This window comes from Coloeus monedula, assembly GCF_965178545.1.
Source record: "Coloeus monedula genome assembly, chromosome: 4".
In the NCBI taxonomy this organism is placed as follows: Eukaryota; Metazoa; Chordata; class Aves; order Passeriformes; family Corvidae; genus Coloeus; species Coloeus monedula.
This window is the reverse complement of record NC_138784.1, coordinates 25639073-25654784: the sequence shown is the minus strand read 5'-3', so window position 1 is coordinate 25654784 and position 15712 is coordinate 25639073. Positions and strand designations below refer to the sequence as shown.

Here is a 15712-nt window from a genome sequence, read left to right as displayed (position 1 = left end):
AGATAAAAAAAAATTGGATTAAACTTTATCTGGAGTATTCCTTGCAGTGCTACAATGCACAACTTTCACGTTGTGCAAACGCAGACTTTTTCACAAAGCGTCATCGGAAGAGGACAGGTGTTGATGAAAAAGAAAAGACAGTCTCTGATTCTTAACTAAGTAGGACTAAACTACAAAGATATGTTTTAACTCATCCTCATCATTGGTGCATGGGTACCTTCAGAATTGATTTCCCCAGTAACAGTCAGCCAAATATTTTCTAATATCTGCACTGTGAAGGCTGTGGCCCGAATTCACTTCTCAGTTACATCAACTCTGCATGGATGTAATTACACTCATTAAAGAAGTGCTACTCCTGATTTACATAAAGGACAATCATCCTAAACATTAGTTTTTCCCCAAGGAATAAACACAGAAAATGCCTGCTTTAAGCAGCTCCTACTCTGCAACTCCACTGCTGTTCTGCACATTGTATTTTCACACATTTTCTTTCCAATTTGAGATGATCTAAAGCTTCAGAACTGTTTAATCAGTCTAAACTGATCTACAGCTCTAGGTTTTCTTTAAGTAGTCTACACTGACAGCACACCTGGGATTAGCATACGGTTTTAAGAAAACATTTTAAAGCCTGAGATCTACTAAAGCCAGAAAGTCAACAGGAGGAGCTGTGTCCTGAAACTGGGTAATCGGAGAATTCATGGCAGGCAGGAGCTTTTCCACCCCACTGCCTGTGGGAGGAGTAAAGTTGTGCTCTGCAGACTCGCCCCTGAACCCCCCCGAATAAACCTCAGATACCTGTAATTGACCCCTGTGTGGCTCCAGGCTCTCTTTGCCAGAACTGTTCCCATGTTTCCCCACGAGTTTTTTGTCCCATTCAAACATTCATTCTTTGCTTTCAGATGCTCTCACTTCTACTAACCCGGCTGTGGGACACCTCTCCCACCAGCCCTCTGTCCCTTCCCCATGGTACTGGCCACATGCAATCCTGCTCCTGAAGTTTTCTAGTAATTTCTCAATGTCCCTCCAGAGTTAATGCACCGCCGTCCAAACAGTGACCCCAGCTCCATTTTGGAGGCGCCAGAGCTGTCCCTGGATGCCTCAGGAAGCACTATGGCTTTCTGTAAGACTCCTGTGAGTGTTGTTTTCTGAAGAGGGAGCAGGTTCAGGAGAAAGGCAGCATGTTCCAGAGTTTCATGTCTTTTTGGGTGTAGGAGCACCATCCTGTATTACTGGGCATGGCTGGAGGGGGCAGCCATGCTAACCTGTGCCTCGATCAAATCCAAATGAGCCCTGTCACCTGCTGAGAAGACAGAAGAAAACCAGCTGTCTTTGCCGCCCTCCCTTTCCACTGCAAGATGTGACCAACACCCTGCACACTATCACCCCACACTTGGAGTAAGTGATACACAGAGAGCCTGGCAGAAGACATGAGCAGGCAGAGGGAAAGAGAAGCATCCCTGGAAGAAAGGAAGGAGATGTGGTCTCCCAGTCACTCACACTGTGAAGTTCTCCTCCATGAAGCAGCGGTTGCGGAGCAGCCCAGCCCACAGCTGCACCCCAATGATGCCGAAGATGAAGAAGACAAAGAAGCAGAGAAGAAGGACGTTCCCCAGCATGGGCAAGGTGTCCAGGAGCAAGTTCACAAGGATGCGCATGCCTGCAGGGGGAGAAGAGAACCAGAAGGAGCAAGTGTGGGACACAGGGATAGAGAAAGGGAGAGAAGAAGGGAAGGAGAAGAAAAGGAAAAAAGATTACAAGATAAGCATTAAAAAAATACTAATTAAAAAAAAAAAGGCCCCATGAAAATAAAAGCAGAGTGTCAGAAATTAACTACTGTCCAAAGCAGGCCAGGTTTATGGTTATTGCCCTTTCTTGTCCTAACCTCTACTGACAGGCAGCCAGCAGAGCTGCTGTGATGCTGTGATCTCTTAACCTTAGGCCTCCATCTGCAGCAGGGAAGAAAAGAGAATGAGACTTTTGGTGCCATCAGCTATCTGACTGACATCCCTTCCTCCCCTTTCCCTGCAGAAGGACAACAGAGTGACAACTGTCCCAAAGGGGCATGTCAGCTCAACAGCCCCGTTATCCAATGGCTCGGACTGAAAGTCATCCCAGTACAACAGCTGCATGGTGCAACCTGTGAGATGAGACCTGGATTGACAGACCAAGGCCAGCCTGCCAGTGGGATGAACCTTTCCAGAACATATAAACTGACATAGATAATTGGGTTTTTATCAGTGAAAGTATCATCAAGAGACACTCATGTAGACCACAACTTCCTCCCCTGGCTAGTCATCGTGCCCCAACGGGGCTGGAGCACACAAGTAGCAGGCACAGCCCAAAATGCTTCCAGCACAGAATCTCTGCCCACTACAAATGTTTCCAAAAAGAACTTTTTTTTACTCTCTAATTACCTAATGAATTGTTCATGTGGTTTTACTTTCCCCTTGGCTCTTCAGCTCACAGCCACAAGTAGAGGTAAACATAGTCTTGTTTCTCTGTGGAGCTAATGGCTTTTCCTCTGCTCTCCAGGGATGGTGAAAGTCTAGAAATCTTCTGAGCATCACAGTACTGCCTTTACCCCTATGCACACCTCACGAGGTTGTCTCTCCTCATCTCCATGGAGGTCCCTCCCCCAGGTACCCAGAGAGTTCCTTCACTGAAGATTTTCCATGTAGGCCAGCAAATAATTAGCTAATTAGGTATTTATAACCAATTCATTACTCCAGATGGCAGTGGAAGGCAAAAGAGGAGGGGAAGATAAGATTAGGATTCTCTGACAGCCCTTTGGGACACAAGATAATCCCCCTTGTGTACCCAGCATCAAGTAATTACCACACAATAATATACATTATGCTCCATGTCTATCCCCTGGACTGCTCACACCTCAGAGAGGGAAGTGGCACCTGGGGTGGGGCAGGCAGGCATGGAATTCACAAACACTGAAGGGAGAAGGAGAAGTGTGCCTGCTGTGGAACATCAGACTGGTTTAGATTAGCAGAGAATGTTTTGGGGACAGAGCAGGGTAGAAGAGACAGGAGTGGTATTTACAGGTAGGGGATGTGTAGGAGGGAGAAGATGCTTAATGGTGCTTACACAGGATTGTGAAGGATAATGGATGATGGCACTAGCTCTAAGACCAGGCTGGGGAGCAGTAGCTGAGCCCTGCTGCCTGGCTGTCCAGCTGTGTCACCAGCCACCACGTAAGGCAGCTTCTAGATGAGTACATCAGTAACTCGGCAGAGCTGGGGCACAGCTCCAGCCACTCGCTGGGGATTGCAGCCATGCCCTGAGTCACTGGCAGCTCTCTGACCTCTCAGCACACCAAGTCCAACAACGCAGCCACAGTGCCCTGCTGTGGGCCACTGTGACCTTCTGGGCCCTGGAGAAACGCTCTGGAGAGTACAGAGACTTCAAGACCGTGCACCCTCACTGTAGTGCTGCGTTCCTGGCATTAATGTTGCGTCACAGAACGAGCTCAGTAGTTCCCATAAACTGTCCTGGTTGGTACATTAGGGAGAGCCAAGTGACATGGGAAGCTGTGCCAGTAATGCTGCAAGAGGGGGTGATCAACTGATGTCAGATCAGTTGATGCTAGCTCCACTTCAGAGCTGGGTAATGGGAGAAGTGAGGCTGCCCTTATGCTGAAATGCAGAACAGACAGAACAGACATTCCCACCAGGATTTTAAAGACAGCACGCTTGTTGGGTCAGAATTTGCAAAAATTGATTTTGTCTATGTTCCAAGAGAAAGCAAGTGATGTGCAAAACTTGTCTGCCTTTTCCTTTTCTGCCTGCCCATACGTTCTCCATCCTGACTCTCACAGGGAGTACTGATGGTACAAGATTATGCTCTCCACAGCTCTAAGATCATAGCTATTGCCCTCATGTTAGGCCTTCTGGGGAATGTGGAGCCATGACCCAAGAACTGGCAGGTAACCCCACCACTTGGCATCTTTTCCACCTCACGAAGAATTTCAGCATTAACAGGTCCTAAGTCCAAGTGAAACAAATGAGGTTTTTTTAATTTCACAGTTAGACAGATTCATCTTTCTCTTTCTATTGATGCAGACTGTGGAGATGAGATTGGCTCTTCAAAATGAGGAACACTGAATCTACACCCATCCAGATGTTCAAACATCAGTTGCAATTGCAGGAGAAAGAAGGAGAAAGCCTGAAAGGCCTAAGGATAACAGGTGATGATTTACCATAGAGCCTGGTGGCCAAAACAATGAGGTCTCCAAAGCAACTGCCCAACAATGGAAATGGGCAGTACAGCTTTGGGAGTATTCTGTTTTGGGGTACTGGGATGCCTCCCTTTTCCAAAGGGCCCTCACTGGACAAGCTGCCATCCACAGCAACACCTGTGCATCTTGCATGACAAATTCTGAAAGGTGCTGGAAAGCCAGTTCTTCATCAAAATCCTGCTGCTGCCTTCTTCCCACCTTCTGCTGCCTCTACCTGCTGCTCTGCCACTTTACTTTTCTCTTGCTGTGCCTACAACTCCTCTCTGCCTCTGTGCTGCTCCTCAGCTCATGTGCACACTTTTCCTGGCCTCCCTCCCCACTGCTGCCTTTCCCCACATCCCCATTTGTCCTTTACCATTGGCAGAGCAGAAGCCATGCTGGCTCACAGTAAGGAGGGGATATGAAAGGGACAGTGACCTTTTCTGAAGCATCCTTTGTAAAAAGGGAAATGCTGCTCGAGAAGAGAAAGGAAGAGAGGCTGGGCAGTCTGGAGGAAGAGCGAGGAGGGAGAGCATTGATGAAACAACATTCAGCAACCAAACAGCCTTCCAGGGCATCAAATATGAAAAGGTTTTGCTCTTCAAGGGAAATAAAAGCTAGAAACATTAAATATTCATGAGTGCCAGGTGTGGGCTCAGAAAGATCTTTTCTCCACTCACTCTGACCAGGAGACCAGGGGAAGGGAGGAAATGAAATGGCCTCGGCTGTGGGCAGCCAAGGAAGGAACCTCACGATGCTCACATAATGCTTCCCTGCTGCTCACCCATGCCCTTGGGCAAGGGGTAGAGAAGGTGCTCGGTGGTACCTCGAAGGCAGGGATGCTTCTGGTAAGATATCCCGCAGGAGCGAAGCCACAGGCGCGTTCACCACTCACACACAGCAGGAGATAGGGGGAAATTATGTCACAGGAATGAGAAAGGGTGGGAAGGTGAGAGAAGTGCCAGGAAGTGACCTATCAGAAGGAAGCACAGGGCTGAGCAAAGTCTCTGAGCTCCCTCCGGGGTTTGGAAGAAGCAAATCGTCTGTCTGACCCTCTGGTGGCATCCAGAGGCCCTTCCAGACAAATTCTGCAGACACGATGGTGACCCTAGCTCCCTCCAGACACTTGCCATCAGCCCTGATTAGCCTGGCCACGGCAGCTAAGCGGAGCCGTCTGCCGTGCCCGCCCCGGGAGAGCGGCGGGGCCGGGCTGGGGAGGGGCTGCGGAGCCGCGGGCAGCGGAGCCCGCTGTGCGGGGCAGGTGTGCGGGGCAGGTGTGCGGGGCAGGTGTGCCCGGCACGCCGCCGCCTCCCCTGCTCAGCAGCGCTGCCGCTTCGCCTTCTCCCCGCCTGCCTCCTCCCAAGCGCCAGGACCGACAGCGGAGCTGATTCACTCCCCAGCGCTAACGACCCTGTGATGCGAGCGGGGGAACTGCCTTAGAAGGGGTGAGAAACCCTGTTCTTTCTGGTTTTTTGTATCTCAGTCACCTCTGAGGCTCTCAGTCCTCCCCAGCTATAGCGTGAGGGACAAAGCCAATGTATGTGAAGTCAAAAGGAGATTGCAGCTGGAGGCAATCATTCCCTTGCTTGGGGTAAAGCAGATGGAGGAGAACATAATTCTCAGCACCCATCTCACCTGCATCGTGGACCAAGCTACCAGTTGTCATTTGAACTGGAACAAAACCAAATCTCCTTCCCATCAGCACTTGTGACTGTAGCTGGCAGGACATTCTGCAGAACACAGAGACTGAAGTGTCATTATGTCCCTCAGCCAGACTGCTTGTCCAAGCGTGCCTTCTTTCCTTCCTCCCCTGCCCCAGGACACATGGCAGTCCATCCAGCTAGCATGTGCTTGGCAGGATTTTCCTGTGCATGCTCCTTTATGGAAATTTTCAGAACTGAGGAACCATTCCAGCAGATGGATTGTGCAGAAAGTACACAGAGAGAAACATGCACCTTTTTTTTTTATTTTGCAGCCAACCCCTGTAGTTAAAATAATCTTGGTTTATGTGCACAGTGCAAGCTGGTGCTCCAACTTGTGGCCGTCCTCACTGATCTCTTGCTGACCTGAAGCTTAGCTGTCATTTCACACTTTGCATTCATAAACATCAGCTCAAACATGGGGCCAAACTACTGCCAAGAAACACCAATCAGCTGTGGGTCCAACAGCAGACACACTGCCAAGCTCACCGATATATAGCCCACAGCTTCCCTCACCATGCAGATCTTTTCCCTTTGCTGCATTCCTCCTAACTGAGGCCTCTTCTGCAAACAACACGTGCAAGCTAAAGGAGTTCAGCTGGAAGAGCCAGTGTGCAGCTCCAGATGCTTTGTCCTCAAGCTGCAAAGCCAGCCTCACTCACGTTGCAGACCATCACCGCCTGCTTTGCACCAAGGCAAGAGAGAGCATGTCCAGACGGATGGCCAGACCCAAATTAAATTAACTCTGCGGAAAGACAGGTCCAGTTGAGGTACCAGATGAGGTACTGAGAGACCTTAAGCCAGTTCTGCTGCTAAGGAAAAACTGCCCCAGACATGCTGACCTCATTCAGAGAAACTCAAAGTCTTCCCATTGATCTCTTTGTCAGGTTCTGGGTGTATTTTCAGGATACATTTAGAGTTGGGGGTTTAGCTCTTGCAGATGCTCAGCATGACCCATAGCTCAGGAGCACTGGTCAGTTCCTCACCAACTCCTCACTCTTGCCTTACCAACAAGCAAAGGCTTCTAGAATCCCTGACTGGCTCAGACACGTCATCCTACACAGCTTGTTGATGACATAACCTCAAATTATCTTTATCACTCCTCAGTGTAACCACAGAAGATATCAAAACATGACATTTCCAGCACTTACAAAGCTTCACCCAGTACAAAGAGCTGTTGTTCATTTTTTCAGTAGCATGGACACACCAAGCCTCATCTTCATACAGTGACTTCCCTTAGAATACTGAATCAAGGTTAAACATTAAGTTCCCCTAAGTCCTCACCTTCAAAGTACTCCTCAGCTTAAGCCTGAGGTAGTCAAAAGGCAGACTAAAACTCCAGGAAAAAACTGTTGGCCAGAGCTTCACCCTGCTGGAACAACAGATCTTTCCAGAGTAGGCTTAGAGTACACTCATATAAGAGAAAAATCTCTCTTTAAGCTTGCTCCAAGGCTGTAGAAACAATTCCCTTGGGATCCAGGGACTAACACAGACCTCACCTCTTTTCAGTCAGAGAGCAAGACATGGACCAGGTCACATCATGAGCATCAAAAAGAAAATGAAGAAGGGAGAAAAAATGCACCACTTAAAACCCCTCCCAACAGACATTCAGCTAAAACAACCACCAAAAAGAGAGTGCAAATGAAACCAGAGATAAGCTGTTTTCCTGAGGGGAAGAGGAGCAAATAAACACAGGCACTGCAGAGCCACAGTGCTCAGCAGGCTGCCAAAGGGGGCTCAGGTGGTGCTGCCAGGTGATGTGAAGAAGCAAGCTCGGAAGTGGAGCCTCCTAATTGCGGACCTGACCCCAGGCTTGCAGTGGCCTCAAGAAAGAGAGCAAAATCCAGAGCATTTACCTCGACACCTAAATGCTGACATTTCCAGGAAAAAGAGTGACCAGTCTAAGCTTTTCTGTCATCCAAAAAGGAGACACCCAAGCTCTGCGGCAGGCTGCACCTTATTATGGATGCTGTAAGCCCAACTAAGGTTTGCAGATAACAACGGAAAATTCCTCCTCCACAGGCAATGGCATTCAGTACGTGCCACCATAGCATGGTTGGTAGCCACATAATCCGTGACATGAGCAGAAATGGATGCAGGCAAAGGTCCCAGTTAGCAGCTCCCTTCTTCACTCTCTTGCTGTTATCCCCTTGCAAGCTTTGGACTGTTAAGCAACCTTGTCTTGGAGAGTGATGACAGGTGTCAGATTATTTCTTAGAGAGGTGTCTCTCTGGGGGATTTCTGTCATTTTGTTCTTTTCTGTAATACTGAACATCTAATAAGCAACACCTACTACCACCTGCTACAGTAGTTCATTCACTGATCATCTCATTTTTTCCCCATTTATCACTGCAATGATGACTGCATTCACTTTCAGTGAAGAGTCTATTAAAAACATACAGCGCCAGCTTTTCTTTCAGAATTGCAGGAGCCACCCAACACCAGGGACAAAAGTCAAGTCCAGTGCTGTGGCTGCGAGCCACTTGCCTCCATTCCATAAATATCCATAAGTTCTTTACACATCTCTAGTGCTGTCTAAGTGGGACAGTATAATGCAAAATATTATGTAAAAGAGCATTAATGCAACTTCTGGTTAAGATTTAACAGGGCTAATTTCCTCTTGCTGTCACTAGCATGAATCATGTTTCTTTCTACTGCAGGCAATGACATGACGTTACATGAAATGAGTGCGAACAGGAGAATCGGTCCCAAAATACACAAAGATAGAGAAATTTAAGGTTATGATTGTAAATTGCCTTGCCCACACACACAAACTTTAATTTGCATTAGTGTAATATGACAGTATCATTCACCCCATAATACACTGTCATTATTGCTCACATTTCCATGGTATCCATTGCTTGATAGGTCCCATGGGACAGATTTTGCAAAACAGCTCAGCTCCCATTTAGGCAGCAAAATACATGGCTGGGCTTTTGTGAGCACTGTGTACACTGGAGGCTGAGCTTGTTTGAACAGGCAGCAGAATTGTCACAATGGGAGCTGTGAGGCACTAAGCATTTTTTAAAATTCTGGCTCTGCAGGTTCCCCTACAGGAGAAGAGAGAAATAAAGATTCCATCAAAGGTCTTTCTCTGACTGGTTTCTGTAATGTTTTGGTTTGGTTTTTTTCCAGGCTTGCTTTACTTCCAGTAACACAAATTCTGAAGTGCTATTACAGACTCTTGTGATTTTTATCGTCAGTCTTGGGAGGCATGGCAGAAACCTTCAGGTGTGAAATCTTGCTATGACTTGACAATCTCAGATTACAGAAAAAAAACCCCAACAAACCAAAGAAGAGAAGGTTCTATTCCCCTCTACTATGGGTAGAAAAAAGATATGAGTACAGGTCTAGAAGTCTGAAAGACACAGGAAAAATAAATATAATCTCTGATTGTTTTTCCTTTTCCTTTTTCAAATCTCATTGCTTTAAAGCCATCCAAAAAACCTACAAGCCCACAATTTGTGACTTTTGAATACTTGTTAATAACAGTGAAATTAAGTGGACTGGTTCAGAGAAGGAAATACTACTTTCTCCCATGATCCGTGACCACAAAAAATAGAAACTAAACAATGTATGGAACAAAACAAGGCATTTCCAGGTCTGTATTTCCTGCATTTCAGTGTTTCCCAGCTTCTTACCATGATGCTACATTAACAAATAATATAATTTTCGTTATGTTTAGGGGTTTGGCTCCTAAATTTATTTTGATTACCCAGTTAAACACCTGGCAATACACTGCACACTTGGAATCCACATGAAAAACAGCACTGAGCTCAGACAACAAGTAAATAAAATTGGAGCCTGTCTTCAGTGACTGAAGACTTAAATTAAGTACAGGAAAAAATTGTTTCCTGTAAGTTGTGAGGCACTGGAACATCCAGAGAAGTTATGGATGCCTCATCCTTGGCAGTGTTTAAGGCCAGGGTGAATGGGGCTCTGAGGAGCCTGCTGTAGAGGAAGGTGTCCCTGCCCATGGCTGGGGGGTTCAAACAAGATGATCTTGAAAGTCTCTTCCAACCCCAGCCATTCCAGGCTTCTCTGAAGGCTTCCTCCAGCACTACGAAATGTGGGTCTGGTTACAGACCAATTGGTTTGTTAAAAAGCTTCAGAGAAGCATTGATTTGCAAACCCATCCAGCATATTTGTGAGTCAATAAATCTTCTTTATACTATCCTTGACTTTGTATCGGTTTTGGTTTCCTCCACCCCGCTTCTCTGCATTATCCTACACACAGAGGTGCATCAGGCCTTTGTGTGCTTTGCCTGGCAAACCCTACCACTTGCCTCCTGTGCATTTCTCTTTCCAGCCTCCCTTCTTTTCTGTTCTCACCTCTCTTGATCCTCATTCTGCTCTGCTCCCCTTTGCACCGTTTCCCTTTATCCTGAGCATTCCCATCTGATTTAGGGCTTGGCTGAATTGATAGAGCTGCACATAGAGGACAGTGCAGCTCTGAGTACAATTCCATCTCTGATCTGTCCCCCTCTTGGAGGAAAAGCGTCCTTTAATGGCATGCTCCAGGCATAAATCTCATTGCTCGATTCAGTATTTTGCTCCATTTCGTTGGGAAGGGAGGACATAGACTGAACTTGACCCTCTTGGTCAAGTCCATTTCGTGTTGGCTTTTCTCCATCCTTTCCCTGCCCACCTGTCTGCAACAGAGCCTACAGAAAGCTGGCAGCTTCACCTTTAAATACATTTCAGTCACACAGCCTGACCAGGGAATGAAAAGGGCTTTGTGGCCTCTTAACTTTTTTGTATGGGTGCTACAAGAGAACATCCCTCCTGTGCCTTTACTAACCTGCTCAGGCTGTATGTGGATAAATCTATGTGTATACACATCTGCACATGGTTGTGGGTGTGGTTTGTTTGTCACTGAGATGTGATAATAAATATTTACAGAGCACCTCATACAAAGAACTGTGAGTTGGGTAAGTTTAGATATTTGGAAAAATCAACTTTATCTGAGTTTCAGCTATTGCTTCACAAATAAAGCTGAGAGGGGGAAAAAACTTACTTCCAAAAGAGTCATTTGAAGAGTACATGTTTGAAAGGGAATCAGCGTTGGAAGAGAACAAGCAAGTGACAATCCTCTTGCAAAAACACTGAAGCATCTGAAGCAAAGACCCTGTGGGGGGCATTTAGAAGAGAAATTTCATAATCCCTTTGCATTTCCAACTGCTAGGGCAGGACTGTGCCTGTCAAATGCACTTGGTTTTTGTCTGATCTAGCTGTAAATGAGACTGTTTTGCAGCCTAATATATCTCAGTCAGAAGCTCATTTCACACACGCTCATCAGTGAAATTAGTTCTTCAAAAACACATTTAGAGAAGCAAATGTCATCACTTTTCCCCCATGCCAAGTGCGGGGTTCGTAGCCAGATTACTCTGTTTTAGGCACTGTTACAGCGCCAAGCACAGGTAGCTTGGTGTGGAATACAGATTTAAAGCAGGCATCTACACGTTAAACATCTGCTTTTCCCATTTCAGCACTCGGATGCTTATATATTATTTTTATATTGGTGCTTTGGTCTAGTGAGGTGAATGCAGAGCTACAAGTTAGGAGTTGTCAGTTGTATTCCTGAGTCTGCTGGTGACACTCATTGGGTTCCACTAACCTGGTGTGAAGCATAAGAAAGACTAAAAATAACAAGCCATGGTTTATATCTTTGAGATCTGTAGAAGAAAAGTAGAAAAGTCCAGTCTATTTGGACTCATGGAGTTACTGTAATTACAATCATCAATAAAGAAAAATGGAACTAGACCAAGATTTTAGCACACAGCACTTGTACTAGGAAAAAAAAAAAGTTATTTGATTGAAATAAAAACAATGCAATAGTTATTAAAACATTTAGCAAAAAAAAAAAAAAAAGGAGGACAAGAGGAGAGGAAAGGATTTTTATACTAGAATGGCATGATTGAGGATTTCTGATTTTTAAACTTTTTTGTCAGGACCCAGTATAGGAAAAAACGTCAAACGAAACAAACCACCTAAAATTAGGCAGCATAAAGCTGTATTAAAATGGATGAGAAAAGATTATTTTTGTTCTGACTGAAAAAAACACATCTAGAAAAAGCAGAACTTCCCACAAATCTGAAATTTTATTTTCTGTACACCTAGTAATAAGCATATAATGTTATTTTTCTGATACCTATAACTCGACGTAAGTATCACTGCCACTTACATACAGAGTATTAGCACATATATACACTTTCTACCCCGTAAAGTTGCTCTGCAACAGATTCCTTCGCTTCCATACAGTGTGCTCAGCTGAAGAAATCTGCTTCCAATGATGAATCAGCTGCTAAATTGTAAGTAGAAAGTGGAAGACATCAAACATAATGCAAGGGTTCTTCTTTGCATAAGGCCAATGCGCCAAGAAAGAGTAAAATGAAGAAACATTTCCTTCTTCGATGTCAAAACAACTTAATGAAAGAAGAGCAAGAATTTCAAATTACCAGAAATGATCACAGACTCACTGCTCAAAAGCAGGCAAAAAAAATAAAACAAAACCAGCCTCCCCCCAAAACCTTGTGCCTTGCCTTGAGAAGAAGCAACAAAAAAAGAGCCAGCACAAAAAGCAGTATTTCACCCAGCAACCTTCCACACAATCACAAGAGGATAAAAACCGATGGATGTGGAATTTCACCCCAAGACCGGGACACAGACATGCCCAGAGCAGAAAGCAACTACCTCTGACAGGGACCTGGAGGGTATTTTTTTACTCTTCACACTTCTTCAGTGACTTGCAGGGCTTGTCACACCAGCTCATTGCCATGGAATTGAATCACATGGCAATAGGACCAGACAGATCTCTGATTTTTCATTTGCTGCATTTTCAAACATGACTCCAAAAGGCAGAGTTCCCAGGCTTGTAGTCAGGAATGCAAGAGATAAGAGGGAATGTTAATGAAGGTGTGATACATATTACAAGACCAGGGTGGCCTCATGTTCTCTCTAGTACACTCCAATGATAACATGAGAATGGAGGAATGATCAGGCAGGGCAGAGCCCCAGGGTGCTTCAGACAGGAAATCTCAAATGGTCAGTAGCACATCCTGCTGAGAATTGCAAGAGATGCAATCAATTGCTGATAACCAGTAGCTAAAGATCAGCTCTAATCCCAAAGGAGGTTTGAAATCTAGAGGTGAGGTCTCCATGTGAGCTCTCATGGAATGGTTTGGAAAGGACACTGAAGAACATCTACTTTCAACCTCCCTGCCAAGGACAAGAACACCTTCCATTAGTCCAGTTCCCCAAAGCCCTATTCAAATTGAACTTGAACCCTTCCAGGGATGGGGCATGCCTTGGAAAAGCCCGTTTTACTTCCTTTACTTGCACAGTGCCACTTCCCGTGGCAGCGAGCTTTACACCCTAACTACAAACTGGGTAGAAACTGTCATTCTTAATGGACATTTACCACCTTTTGGTTACACTGGATGTCCTTTTCTTCTTCTGTCATGATTCAGAGAGACTTTACATCCTCACATGCATCCTTTTTACCACAGATAATGAGTACAGCACTGGCAAATAGAATTTGCCAGCTCCTTGTGGGATATTGTTTCAAAGCCTCAGAAGTGTCACTGTGAGGAAGGGCTTTCAGTAGCATGTTAAGAATGAGCATGTGTAAGCAGAATTTAGACACATCCATTCTGGGAATTTGGGCACTTAAACTTCAGCCTTGCACACCTGCCAAGAATATAAAATAAGTTTATTGAACTTTTTCCTCTGCCATGTTGCTACTGTTTCCCTAGAAATTCCTTCTGAATTTCCTCTCTCCTAATTTTCTGTTATAGCCTTTTTTTTCCCCTTGCATCATGTAGTACGAAATTTCTCTCAAACTTCTCCAGAAATTTCTCACATAAGTATGTGGACTTTTCAAACAAGGGCAGATTAGTAAAGTTCTTTGGGCACTAAATAATTTACCCTGACAGACCACTTGAGCACTCTTCCACTCATGCTCTAATCAGTCAGGTTCCCAATCTTTTTGTCCACTCTCCTGATAATAAACTGCCATTATTCAGTCCACACAGTCAGACTCCTCTGGGAAAATCAGTCCCTGCCTGGGAGTCCATGTGGGAGCCTTTGAAATGTCCAAGGCAAACACTGGGCCACCCTGTCCCATCACAGCCTTTGGGACATGGCTGAAAATCTGCCTTTAGGATTAACCACTCCCCACTCCTTGCCTCGCACCAGATATCTCACACTCACAACCACGACCTCAATTTCCCTCGACCTCCTGCTGTCCTATTTCCCACTTTCTTTGGCTACACCTGCAACACCTCCAGCTTGGTATCATCAGTACATCTCACTAATAGACTTTCTTGTTGCTTCAGATTAGTAATGAAGAACTTTAAAAAGACATTAAAAAAAGATTTGTGGCCAAAGGTCCCATTAATTATGTTTGTTGTGCCCCACTAGGCACCTTCTTGTAATGCAGCTCATTCCCATTTATCACAAGCCTTCGTTTATAGCCTCTTTGCTAGTTTTCAGCCCTCAAGTCAATGCTTCCTCTCCCAGGAAATCCAGTTTCTTTCTTTTTTTTTTTTTTGTTTTTGTTTTAATTAATGGCAGGATGTCTTTCTTCCAAAATATTCTCTGCACATAACCACAGATTTATGTAGCGAGAAAAATACATAAAGATTAAACCACAGAGTGGAAATTAAAACAGCATCAATTTCATACAGGTGAAGTTCTATACTGATGAAAAGAGCAAACAGGCAGTGTCAGGGCAGGGACAGCCAGGGGGAATTCAATGGCATCTGCTCTGCAAAGGTCAGGAAAGAGGATGGAAAGTATCTCTGGTGCCTCTGCATGGATGGAGCAGGTCCCTGGTGGGTCAGTTCTGACATGGCTCACACTGTTCCTCCTTGGGGCAGCTCTGGCTGTTCCAGGAGATAAATAGAAATAATACAAAGCCTCAAGTTTCTGCCAGGCACGCTCTCCTCCTGGCCACCTTTGTCCAGCAATTAAAATGGCAGACACCTGTAAGGGTTAATTGGATCTCATTCCGGATGTTTCCATTTGCCTCCAAGGTAATGTCTACACTGATAATAGGCTTCAGGCTCTCAAAGCAGTCTTTCAGCACAAGCTCATGGCATGCCTGATGAAGGAGGGAGGAGAAGAGGCTGCACAACACAAGGATGGGGCTGCTGTCACATAGCTGCCCATATCTTCCTGGAAGGGGCGAGCCTGCCATGCACAGCCTCCAGGCCACCCCCTTACAGAAAGCTTCTACCCCAGGCCCAGGGCTGGCACCCAGCCCTCTCCTCTCTGGAGAAGGGCCAGAGAGATGGAGACAGACTGGGGGAGTTGTTTTGCTGACAGGGAATAGCCAAAAGCTTCTCTTGACCCTCGTCTTAACGATCATATGATGGACCTGTTACATTCCTGGCTGTTCTCCCAGTGCTCCAACCAGTGGATCTTTTGCCTGGTCCCCTCCTGCCATGCTGGGCACACAGGACTGTGCCTCAGTTTCTCCTTCACACCTTTCAGCACCTTCTTTTCAGGGCTATTGCTCAAAGATAAAAGTATATCCAGGAAGAGGGACAAGATCCCTCTTGGGCTTTGAATGGAGCCAGAGTCTCTGAAATTCACCTCCATAGCATGTTCAAGAAAGAGGTGATATCGTGAAAATGACTTTGGCACAAGGAAAAACATACGATGCAGACTAGGAGGTCAACTGTGCAAACTTTCTCAGGTCTGGAATAGAAAAAGGAGCATCTGAGCTTGAGAGAAGGATTAGGAGAGCTCTGGCAAGGTGTTAGCCACTGCAGACAGCCTGATC

General features: G+C 45.7%; 1 protein-coding gene across 12 annotated transcripts in view; it reads right to left on the bottom strand.

Annotated features, from left to right (window-relative positions):
* CACNA1I (calcium voltage-gated channel subunit alpha1 I) overlaps positions 1–15712 on the bottom strand; it is a 123322-nt gene that overhangs the window by 50801 nt on the left and 56809 nt on the right. For 10 of the 12 annotated variants that reach the window (XM_082280552.1, XM_082280549.1, XM_082280548.1 and 7 more), the window contains one exon: positions 1498–1657. The exons of the other annotated variants lie outside the window; for them this stretch is intronic. In XM_082280552.1, coding sequence (XP_082136678.1) covers positions 1498–1657 — 160 coding nt within the window. The remainder of the gene's footprint in view (positions 1–1497; positions 1658–15712) is intronic. 12 annotated transcript variants of the gene reach the window in all.